The sequence below is a fragment of the Sinohyriopsis cumingii genome, chromosome 5 (genome assembly GCF_028554795.1).
Source record: "Sinohyriopsis cumingii isolate HCF-2022 chromosome 5, ASM2855479v2, whole genome shotgun sequence".
In the NCBI taxonomy this organism is placed as follows: domain Eukaryota; kingdom Metazoa; phylum Mollusca; class Bivalvia; order Unionida; family Unionidae; genus Sinohyriopsis; species Sinohyriopsis cumingii.
This window is the reverse complement of record NC_142965.1, coordinates 90584239-90597177: the sequence shown is the minus strand read 5'-3', so window position 1 is coordinate 90597177 and position 12939 is coordinate 90584239. Positions and strand designations below refer to the sequence as shown.

Here is a 12939-nt window from a genome sequence, read left to right as displayed (position 1 = left end):
ATGGTGGCCATACTTGGTGACAGATTTTTAAAATCTGACATGCTGGTAAATTCTAGTAAGTTATTTTTGAGTTCTTTAAATTTTTTCTTCTATTTTCTTTGGTGCTAACAGCCATATTTTACAATGAATTGGAAATCTGAAAGCCCTTTATGCCGTCAAATTTACATATGTTCTGTCGAGTGGATTTTGCAAAGTTATAAATATTAATTGTATATGCATGATGCACATCACATGCTTAACTCAATAAACCTCTGGCGCCGTGTTTAAGTGGTAGGAGGTAGTATCCTACTGCCGAGCTCTGTAGCCTCAAGGTCATGTAAGATACACTAATGTGGGTGGTATTATAGAAAGGTAGACAGATCTAGCTCTACAATGATACCAAATAATCTGGACGTTCTAGATGCACTACAAAATGCAGAGGGAAAAACCAAATTTTTGGGGCCATTTTTTTCCCACCCAAAATTTGTCTGTGGTCGGAATCCAATTTTGTGTCCAGATTTTAGACTTTTCAGCCTCAGATCTAAGGCAGACCTGTTTGAAATGCACACAGACAGGTGAAGCCTTTGCAAAAAGTATTATAAGGTGGGCATTTGGAAAAAAGAGTGGTCTCGATAAGAAAATGATGAATCCGTTAAGCAAAAAAAGAAAATATGCACTTTTAGCCTTCTGCTTGTGTGTGAGCAAATTAGCCAATGAAAAACGATTTTTCTAACACAACTAGGCATTAGGCTAATGTAAAATCTCTTGAAAGTCGATGTATTAGGATGTAAAAAGAAATAGCCCCCAAAACAAAATGTGTTTCATACTCACGTTTCAGGCGAAAATGACAAAAACCTCCAGGGGTTAATGAGTTAATAAAGGACAACACCATTAGCACACATGACCTTATGGCTAAGTGACTTTAAAACCTGCTATATCCAGCCAGTGGTAGGTGGGTTGGGTGGGGGAAAGCATTGGTCCTTTCTCTTAATTTTAGCTACATTTTTCAATCCTTTTTATGTAGCCACATCCCCCTTATTCAGACTAAATTTTACCATATAATCTGTTGTTGGTTAACACATTAACCCCTGGCGAGGAGTTAACATGGCAGTAGGTAGTAGCCTACTGCCAAGCTCTGTATCGTCATGGTCATGCATGATACACTAAAGTTGGTGGTATTATAGAAAGGTAGATAGATGTAGCTCTACAATGATACCAAATAATCTGGAATTTCTAGTTGCACAAAAAAATACCGACGGAAAAACCTAACTTTTTGGACCCGATTTTTTCTACCCAAAATTCGCCCGTGGTCGGAATCCGATTTTGTGTCCGGATTTTAGACTTTTTGGTCTCAGATCTAAGGCAAACTGGTATGAACTGCAAACAGACAGATGAAACTTGCAAAAAGTAGGATAAGATGGGAATTTGGAATAAAGAGTGGTCTCAATACAAAAATAATGGCTCCGTTTAGCAACAACAAAAAATAACACAACTAGGCAGTATGATATTGGATGATCACCTGGAAGTTGGTGTTTTCAGATGTATTCAGAAATAGCTATCAAAATGTGTTTCCTACTCGAATTTCAGGCGAAAACGATAAAAACCTCCCGGGGTTAATGTGTTAAGAGACAAGGCACTGTAACCTCAACTAACCAGGTGAATTTAGGAATGAAGCTGTTTCATAAGTGACACCACTTATTTTCTTCCTCTGCATTTTGACCCCCAAAAAGTCCAAGGAGGTTTCTGACAAAATTCCAGGCCTTTTTAATACTGTTACAAACCACTATAGATCTGGATTATAGGTTTGGTTATAAAGAACACTGGGATGGAATAAAATCATTTACTTACTTGTGATGGCAACGGCAGCTGATCTGATCCCACTAGGTGCCCTACAGCAGTCATCTTGTTGTGGTAGAACACCTGGATAGCTGACATCAAAATTGGTTGACTGTGAATCATTCGACATGTGAAGATTACCTCCCCTGTGTGATTGGTGAATCTGCAATGAAATATTTAAGTTGTCACTCTAAGCTGCAGCAAACTGAACATTCTTTTCTGCGTGTATCTTTTCTCATTCTATTTTCCTTGCAAATGGTCCAAATATCTACCAATTTTGTGAAAGATGTTTAGGATGAAACTCCAAAAACTGTATTCATACCTTTCACAAATTCGTAAAAGCAATGAGATGACTGATTTACCGGATAAGAGATTATATAGAGTTCATATAGAAATAAATAGTTAAGTTTTTCACATACAACTTCAACTTCTGCATCACGTATAAGATCACACGATTTGCATTCATTGATAAACAGAAAGTGGCAAAATCTAAAATCTGGAACAAAATGAAATAAAACCTTGGATTAACATCTACAAGGCAGAAATATGGATGCTTTAATTTCTATTGTTTCGCACACCAGCAATTAGACACACACAATGGCATCATCGGGCTTATCTTTTTGATGGCTTCTAGCACTGCTTTTACAGCAACTACACATGATGAGACTGTCTTCAAGGCTCCCTCATCTGTTAAGTTGCTGCAGCAATCCAATACTGTTTCAGTAATTTGATAACCGAGGGAACTCTAGTACTAACTGTAAGTTGTCTATTTTAACAGACTAGGAGGTAGAATTATACTGTATGTATATACCATTATGCCACTTGAATTTATCAAACCAATAAGCAACTCTTCTTGTGGTGTTGTGTTGCTGTTGTCCATCACTGATCAAAATCTGCAGTTATATGGGACTATGAATGCATGAAAAGAACAGACTGGCTTCTGACAGACTTTGACGTTGAGATAGTCAACTTTCAAGACTTAAAACACATTTTACAATTTGCTGATAAATGAATACTGACAGTTCCATATTTTCTGGTACATGGATAAATTTTATTGGTAAAAACCGGCATATGCCGGTGTATTGGAATCTCAGCACTCCTGCAATGGGCCAACATCTGCATGTGTCTTCATTCAAAAAGTTCCTTTTAGTCATAATTATAACAGTAATTTTCTGAATCAAATGTAATTCACAATACCTTTATACCTGCAATTTAACCTTTCTTTGTTTAATCTATCTTTTTTCATATTTAATTAAAACTCCAACTCTTCACTTTTCAAAGAGTTAAGCTTAGTGTCAAAGAAATGACAGCATTTTTGGCTGACTGTTACTATATACACATGTCCGACTAGACAGGACAAGTAACTTTATTTATATTATTGATATACTGAGAACAAAACCCATGATGTTGCCATAGTAACAAAAGTGACCTCTGCCATAATGTCATAGATTTGCCATCATTTCCATGTACTCTGCATGGCTGATACATCCAATACAAAACAGACTGGCACTCTATATCTGAATACTGATCAAGAACAAAATAGCCTCCTTCCTGAAAACCAGTCTGCAGGGAGACCATGCATAAATCAATTACAATTCTAAAGTTTACAAAAGAGATATTTGCATATCATGATTTATGTATTTAGTTACAGTAATGGTGACATCGATGTTTTCACAGTGAATTACTTCCAAGAACAATTTAACTCCACTAATCTCGATAGCATTTATTTAACATATTATTAATTCATATCCAGAACACTGCAAATAATATATCAATATAAAAGCAGACATAAAAAATCTGAAGAGTAACTGTGAAAAACTTTAAAGACTCAATGTGCAATTCATGCACCTTGTCAGAAATGATCTATAGCATCGATACTTGCTTATAAGTCAAACTGCAAAAAAAAGAAATTTAAAAAAAATGAACTGCCATAGCATACTATGCCTGCAAGTCAGGGTCTATGTTAATTGTTCCACTGATTGCCATTGCATTAACTTCTGGTGCCAAGAAGAAAAAGAAAAAAAGAAACAATAGAAACAAAAATAGTTCCTGTTGCAAACAGACTCATTTTTCATTCATTCTATGTTGTAATCAGACACTACCATATATTTGTTTATATGTCAAATTGCAAACAGCACAGACCCAGATCTGTCACTGCATATTGCAAATCTGGGTCTAAGCAGTTTGTTATGAGTAATCTGTAGAACAAACAACAGGGATTCTGATCTGCTGGTGCATTATGCTATGGCACATCAGGATCTGTGTTGTTTTACAATTTGCCTTGACTTATAAGTGAGTACATATGGTAATGGGGTTACCTTTGATGCCAAACAGAACACCATATGCTGTACAAGTTAATATAGTTTAACCAGACTTGGTTTGTTAGTGTAATGACTCCATCTACAATCATAGCAAAAAATTCATGGAATGTCTCTGTTGATATCATTCATTCCTTGTAGGTACATATTTTTTCATCAGATTCTACCTTAGTGTCATAAAAATAAAACATTTCTGCCTCCATATATATATATATATATATATATATATATATATATATATATATATATATATATATATATATATATATGCCATGATGATAAATGCCTGCAGAACCTGTTTACCTCACACCCACTATAGTGTGATGATTGATTGTTGTTGCTGACAGCATATAAACACACAAAAGGTTGAACTGTGTTGAGGCAGTTAGAATAAAGATGGCACTCTTCAACTTTCATATGATTAAACTTTCTTGGTAAATTTTCTACTTAAGAGACAGCCATACTTTATCTCCACATTTCATCCAATTATTTCCAACTGTGTCAAAAATGCTTGATTTTAAGCTATATGCACAATGGGCAAGTTTCTGGTGCAAAAACACATTAGATTAAGGCTGGTAGGTGACTGTTTTCTCCTAGCTATGTCTTCAAGTGTTTATCTGAATTTGGATAGTCAATAAATTTGAAGAAAATAAATCCATTTATATCCACTTAACAACATTCTTGATCATGGTGTGTAGAGCCCATAATATTTATTACGTATTTCATTCTCAAACAAGAACTATTTATCTTTCTAGGTGAAGATACTGAGGGTATTTGTTTGGTTAAATATGGTATGATGTCATAATATCCATTTCTTTGTTACAGACTGGAAAACAGGTGAACTCAAACTGTCTGCACCAGGAGCATTAAGAGAGGGAAATTAACCAAGAAAAACTATTCAGACTGGTTTACAAGTCTTCATTTATCATCTCAAGCCCTAGTTTACTTGCCAATTCCATGTCCCATATCTAGAGGAAAGGTCAGAGGCACTTCTGAGCTTTCTAATATATATATATATATATATATATATATATATATATATATATATATATATATATATATATATATATATATATATATATATATATAATGGCATGAATTCAAAATGGTTTCACAATGTTTTGAGCTAAACAAGCTCTTCATGAGGGAAAAAAACAAAACAACTTGCAAATACAATACAAACACTTAACACAAAATCTATGAAAATTCTGGACTCCTACAGTACATGTTAGAATCACTATGGCAATTTACAACAAGAGATATAAGAGTACAAAGCGGTGCAAAAATAATAGACAAGCATGGTTCTTGTACCTATCACATAATGAACTAGTATGTTTTGACCTAATTCCGAACAAAGAAAGGAAACACAGCATGGTGAGAGATCAATGCCATCTACATGATTTGATAAAGAAATTATATCCTAGTAGAGTTACGCAAGGAGGTTCTGAAGGAAAGATGTAAAGATAAACTCAGGATAACAAGAACTTTAATAATAATAATAATAATAATAATAATAATAACAACAACAACAACAAAAACAACAATAAAGACAATAAATCATAAAAAATGTAATTCATTGGGTTGATATTGGTGCAAATTTTGTGTCATCTGCTAAACTGATGACTTGCTGTAATTTAGATATGACTGCAATGGAAAGGTTAGGTTGTTTTTCATTTAGGCTATCCTATATTTCAGAACTGAAATTTTACCTGAATGATTTAGTACAAGATAAAATTTCCTCTGTCCAAACAAATATTTAGTGTAATGAATTTTATTGTTACTGGACAAGATGAAGTCAAATAAACTGATGAGAGACTTTTGATACAAATCAAGCAGACATGCAGTACTCATTGCAGTGGTTAGTGTGCCAAAACACACAACTGAAACGTGGTGGGTTTGAATCCTACAATCAAACCAGCCTGGGTCAGCTACCATGGTGTGCGCTTGGGCAAAGCACTTTACTCAAATTGCCCTGGTGCAGAATAACCTGTTTGTGTTGTTATGCCATAAAGCAACATAAAAACCATAACTTGTGCATCAATACAGCCAGAGTTCCCTCCCCTGCCTCTTATCATTATCAACATGTGTCAATCATAAATAAACACAAATGAACTAAATTTAAAATCTAGAATTACACCCATATAAATGCTGGAGCCAAATTTCCTCTAGACAGTGAACTTAACTGTCACCACTTGTTTCTTGATAGCACATGGCAATGATATCATTGTTGATAACACATGGTAATGATATTTTTGTTGACAGCACATGGCAATGACATCATTGTTGACAGTACATGGCAATGACATCTTTGTTGATAATACATAGCAATGACATATTTGTTGATATTACATGGCAATATGTTTGTTGACAGCACATGGCAATGACATTGTTGACAGCACATGGCAATGACATAATTGTTGATAATACGTGGCAATTATATATTTGTTGATAGCACATGGCAATAACATCATTGACGACAGCACATGGCAATGACATCTTTTTTGATAGCACATGCTAATGACATCTTTGGCACATGGCAATAACATCATTTTTGATCGCGCATGCTAATGACATTTGTTGATTGCACATGGCAGTGACATCATTATTGATAGCACATGGCAATGAAATCTTTGTTAACAACATATGGCATTGCTATGACATCATTGTTGATGGCACATGGTGTTGACATCATTTTTAACAGCACATGGCGTTGACATCATTGTTGACAGCACATGGCAATGACATTACTGATAGCACAAGACAATGACATCTTTGTTATTAGCACCTGGAAATAACATCTTTGTTGACTGCACATGACAATGACATCTTTGTTGATAGTATATGATGATGACATCTTGTTAACACAATAAACCCTGGAGATTTTTGTCATTTTCACCTAAAATATGAGTAGGAAATACTATTGAGGGGCTGCTTCTGAATACATCCCAAAGTGATTTCCATTTGGTCTGATGCCTAGTTGTGTTAGAAATGTCACTTTTCATTGGCAATTTTGCTCGCAGATGTGAAGAAGGATAAAAGGTGGATTTTTAAAAAAAATTGCTTAATAGACCCATCTTTTCGTGTCCTGCCCACTTTTTACTTGCCTTAGAATTAGGCCAAAAAGTCTACAATCGGGACACAAAATCCTATTCTGAAGACAGGTGAATTTTTGGTGTGAAAAAATTGGGTCTCCAAAAATCTGTTTTTCCCTCTGTATTTTGTAATGTGAGCTGAAAGCTCAGATTATTTGTTATCTTTGTAAAGCTACATCTGTCTTCTTCTCTGTGATACCACCCATTTTGGTGTATCTTAAATGACCTAGACACAAAAAAGCTCAGAAGTAGGGTACTACCTCCTGACACACAAACATGGCACCAGGATTTTATGAGTTAATAAGGGTTTTGGAAATTGCTTACAAATTGTCAAGGAATGGCTAATTTTGTAAGTTATGTCCAATGTTAAAGCACAAATGATTGAATATGCAAGTAATATTCAAATTTGGTGACATCATCAAACTTCAACCATTAATAGCACATGCCAATGACAACTTTGTATCACTTTTACTAATACACACATTTGGCATGATAGTTTCACTGTCCCAGTGCACTACATGTATATCAAGATCAAATAATAAAAATAACATGTATCAAAGAGAAAAATTAAAATCTTAAATATGTACATTTTTGTGAGTTATTTGAACCATATCACTGCAGATTTTCAGGACCATTTGACAGATTAGCACAAAGCTAAGCTTCTGAGTTTTCTATAGTATATGATTTAATAAGACATAAGGTAAAAGTTGAGGGGGTTTTATGGTGTGGAATTTAAAAAGAAATAAGATTTTCACCTGGGTTGTACTGTGATGCTGGCACCTTTCATTTACTGTAATCAAGGAGACAACTAATCTTTAATAAGTCATACACTGAAATGAACATTAAGTTCTCAACAGTTGTGAAAATAACACTGACATAGCCACAAAGTAAGAATTGAATTGCCTGCATCATTATGATGGTTGATAGACTCTACTTACATCTAAATAGATGATGGCATATCACATCTATGACAACCACACTGAAATCAATTAAATCATATAATGAAAACATATATTACACTTTACAAGATTTCCAAATTGGCATTTATTTCATACCATACCGACACCAGTAGGCATGGATTAGGGAAAGTAATACACTTGTGCTAACGACAGATTATGAGATAATGGACATAAGACTAAATTATAATAAGCTCTTCCATACTATGGTAAGTAAAGCTAATAAAAATGCAGCCAAATGATTATAGAAAATATGGTAGTGTAACAATGCCCATTATCAATGGAGAGATTCTCAGTCTATCTGGAACCTCTTCAAGATAGCCAGCCATCAGTAAGACAAATGTTATATGTTCACTTACACCATTGAATAGGCCACCCAAAACACTGCACTGCTTTGGCTGGTGAGGTGTGAACCCTGTTAATGGGATCTCCACACTGAGGTTTTACTCTTATCCAATGAAATAGGGATGTCAGCTGTTTAAACAAATGATAGAAATGGAAAGACACTAAGATTTGATTGTACTGCTGCCCCCCCCCTCCCCCCCCCCCGCTGTTTTGAATTGTCAAGGGAAAAGTTATATAATTTTGGGATAAAGTTAATTAAGTTTATTTGAATAAGTCAAACATGGACTGTAACTCCATTGAATTTTATTGAAAATGGGAAAAAAAATGAACTCGACCTGAATCTTCTTTATGTAACACCTCACACCCAAACAGGTGGGAAGATGCCAAGATGGACATGGGCTACACAATATGCCCTCCATATATATCATGGAATTACTGACATGGGACATTCAAGTCCAAAGCTTTTGAGACATTGATTAAAACAAAACACACCATTAAGGTCATTCAAAATGTCAGTCAAACCACATCATGAAGGTCATTCAAAATGCCAGTCAAAACACACCATTAAGGTCATTCAAAATATCAATCAAACTATATCATTAAGGTCATTCAAAATGCCAGTCAAACCACATCATTAAGGTCATTCAAAATGCCAGTCAAAACACATCATTAAAGTTGTTTAAAATGCAAGTCAAACCATATCATTAAGGTCATTCAAAATGCCAGTCAAAATACACCATTAAGGTCATTCAAAATGCCAGTCAAACCAAATCATTATGGTAATTCAAAATAACATTCAAATCACATCATTAAGGTTGTTCAAAATGCAAGTCAAACCACATCATTAAGATCCTTCCAAATACCATTCAATCCATATCAAGGTCATTCAAAATGCCAGTTAAGCCACATCGTTAGGGTCATTCAAAATACCAATCAAATCCCATCATTAAGGTTGTTCAAAATGCTAGTCAAACCATATTATTAAAGTCATTCCAAATGCCAGTCAAACTATATCATTAAGGTTATTCAAAATGCCAATCATATCACATCGTTAAGGTCATTCAAAATACCATTCAAATCACATCATTAAAGTTATTCAAAGTGACAGTCAAACCATATCATTAAGGTCATTCCAAATGCCAGTCAAACCATATCATTAAGGTCATTCAAAATACCAGTCAAATCCCATCATTAAGGTTGTTCAAAATGCCAGTCAAACCATATTATTATGGTCATTCTAAATACCAGTCAAACCATATCATTAAGGTCATTCACAATGCCAGTCAAACCACATCATTAAGGTCATTCAAAATACCAGTCAAATCCCATCATCAAGGTTGTTCAAAATGCCAGTCGAACCATATTAAGGTCATTCCAAATGCCAGTCAAACCATATCATTAAGGGCATTCAAAATGCCAGTCAAACCACATCACACATCATAAAAGGCATTTAAAATACCAGTTGAACCACATCATTAAGCCATTCAAAATGCCAGTAAACCACATCATTAAAGACATTCAAAATGCCATTCAAATCACATCATTAAAGGCATTCAAAATGCCAGTCAAACCACATCATTAAAGGCATTCAAAATGCCAGTCAAACCACATCATTAAGCCATTCAAAATGCCAGTAAACATCATTAAAGGCATTCAAAATGCCAGTCAAACCATATCATTAAGACCATTCAAAATGCCAGTCAAACCACATGATATTCTATGATTCCATTCCATGTAACATGTACTGATGTCCTATGATTCCATTCCATGTAACATGTAATGATGTTACATGATTCCATTCCATGTAACATGTAATGATGTTATATGATTCCATTCCATGTAACATGCAATGCTATATAATTCCATTCCATGTAACATGTAACGATGTTATATAATTCCATTCCATGTAACATGTAATGGTGTTATATGATTCCATTCCATGTAACATGTAATGATGTTATATGATTCCATTCCATGTAACATGCAATGTTATATAATTTCATTCCATGTAACATGTAATGATGTTATATGATTCCATTCCATGTAACATGCAATGCTATATAATTCCATTCCATGTAACATGTAACGATGTTATATAATTCCATTCCATGTAACGTGTAATGGTGTTATATGATTCCATTCCATGTAACACATAATGGTGTTATATAATTCCATTCCATGTAACACGTAATGATGTTATATAATTCCATTCCATGTAACATGTAATGATGTTATATGATTCCATTCCAAGTAACATGTAATGATGTTATATGATTCCATTCCATGTAACATGCAATGTTATATAATTCCATTCCATGTAACATATAATGATTTTATATAATTCCATTCCATGTAACATGTAATGATATTATATAATTCCATTCCATGTAACATGTAATGATGTTATATAATTCCAATCCATGTAACATGTAATAATGTTATATGATTCCATTCCATGTAACATGTAATGATGTTATATGATTCCATTCCATGTAACATGTAATGATGTTATATAATAATAATAATAATAATAATAATAATAATAATAATGCTTTATTTATAGAGGGTGACTCATTATTCAAGGACTATTGTCCCTTGAGGCCCTCTTAAGGAGAGTATAACAATGCACATTATATCAAGATAGCAATAATTAGTGTTTATTTTAACATGTTTAGTATTAAAATACTAAATTCCATTATCTATTAGAAACACATATATGCTCATGATATCTTTTCTTAAATACTCTAATATTTTCAGCAGATTTTACATGTAGTGAAAGCTTATTCCACAGAATTGTACCAGGGTATTTGAAAACTCTTTTTAAATTGCTCTGTTCTTGGATTTTGGTACTAGAAGGTTTCCATGTGATATTGATCTCAACTGGTATTGTGTTGAAAAAGGCCTGAATAAGTAACATGTAATGATGTTATGATTCCATTCCATTTAACATGTTATGATGTTATATGATTCCATTCCATGTAACAAGTAATGATGTTATATGATTCCATTCCATGCAACAAGTAATGATGTTATATGATTCCATTCCATGTAATATGTAATGATGTCATATGATTCCATTCCATGTAACATGTAATGATGTTATATAATTCCATTCCATGTAACATGTAATGATGCTATATGATTCCATTCCATGTAACAAGTAATGATGTTATATGATTCCATTCCATGTAATATGTAATTATGTTGCATGAATAAATTCCATGTAACATGTAATTATGTTATATGATAATAATAACATGGAATTATATTTTATTATATGCTGATTTTTTTTCTGTTAACTTTACTTTGTCAGAATCATGCAATATTACCCAATACTGAACTTGCGTGCAAATACACATATTGCATTCACGTGCATAATAAAACTACTTTCTATTGTAAACAAACAATGGACACAGACGCCAGCACTTTTGATTTGTAAACTAATCATGTACACTCGCGTAGTAGGCATTTTTCATTGTGGTTGTTTAAATTTGTTTCTGAATAAACTAAAGCAGATGATTCGTGGACTGCCACATACCAGCTGTTTTGGCACATTCCACGTTAACTTTTTTGATACAATGTTTCAGATTTAGGCTAGCTACAACAGACACAAGAAAGGGTCCTTACAATTAACATAATAGTGACAAGGCATATGCTGTCTTCTTTAGCTGGTGATAAGAATGGCAAAAAAATATACTTACAGTTTTACATCCTGAATTTCCTCAAAATGTACTTTCTTAATTCTGCAAATCCGAATTTCATGAGCCATGTCATAGGTTCTCAATCTTGATTACACATTTTGAAATTGTACTGTATTTTGAATATAAGTTCAATTACATCCTCCTTACTGTATTCAAAATGAAATAAGCATTAAATTCCATAGCAAGTTTTTGATAACTGCAATTGAAAGACTTCATATTTTTCCCACATTATGATTTCAAGCATTCAATGACAGAAACAGAAACACATTTGTAGAAGTCAACATGCTTCTCCCTTGCTTTTTCAATCTGATGTATTTCATGTGGAATTGTCACATTTAAATCTAGTCCATAATCACAAAAGTTCGTAGAATAGAGAAGAAAAATTACCAAAATCTATTCGTTCCAGATCAAATGGAAAAGTTGTTGCAATGCACATTCATTCACAATATGACTCCAAATTTCAATTTTAACAGACATGCTATTTTCTTTCGAAAATTATGTCGAGTGCACGACTTAGTTCAAATTTATCTGGGCGGAGTTATGTGTGCTTAATGTTGTTGTTGTGTAGTGATGAATCTGCGCTGGTGTATTTAGTTTGGAATATGGCATACATTCAGTTACTTTGTTTCTTGTAGTGTATTTTATTAATATAATTAAGCATTAGGCAGAATACAAAAAAGATCATATAACAAAAGGGTTACTGCATTTGTAT

The 12939-nt window shown here is 33.6% G+C and overlaps 1 protein-coding gene across 5 annotated transcripts in view; it reads right to left on the bottom strand.

Annotated features, from left to right (window-relative positions):
• Nucleotides 1-1815: 1815 nt before the first annotated feature.
• The window catches only part of LOC149799739 (uncharacterized), a 107667-nt gene continuing 96543 nt past the window's right edge, over nt 1816-12939 (bottom strand). For all 5 annotated transcript variants that reach the window (XM_089959113.1, XM_089959112.1, XM_089959114.1 and 2 more), the window contains exon 3: nt 1816-1978. In XM_089959113.1, the coding sequence (XP_089815239.1) occupies nt 1816-1978 (163 nt within the window). The remainder of the gene's footprint in view (nt 1979-12939) is intronic.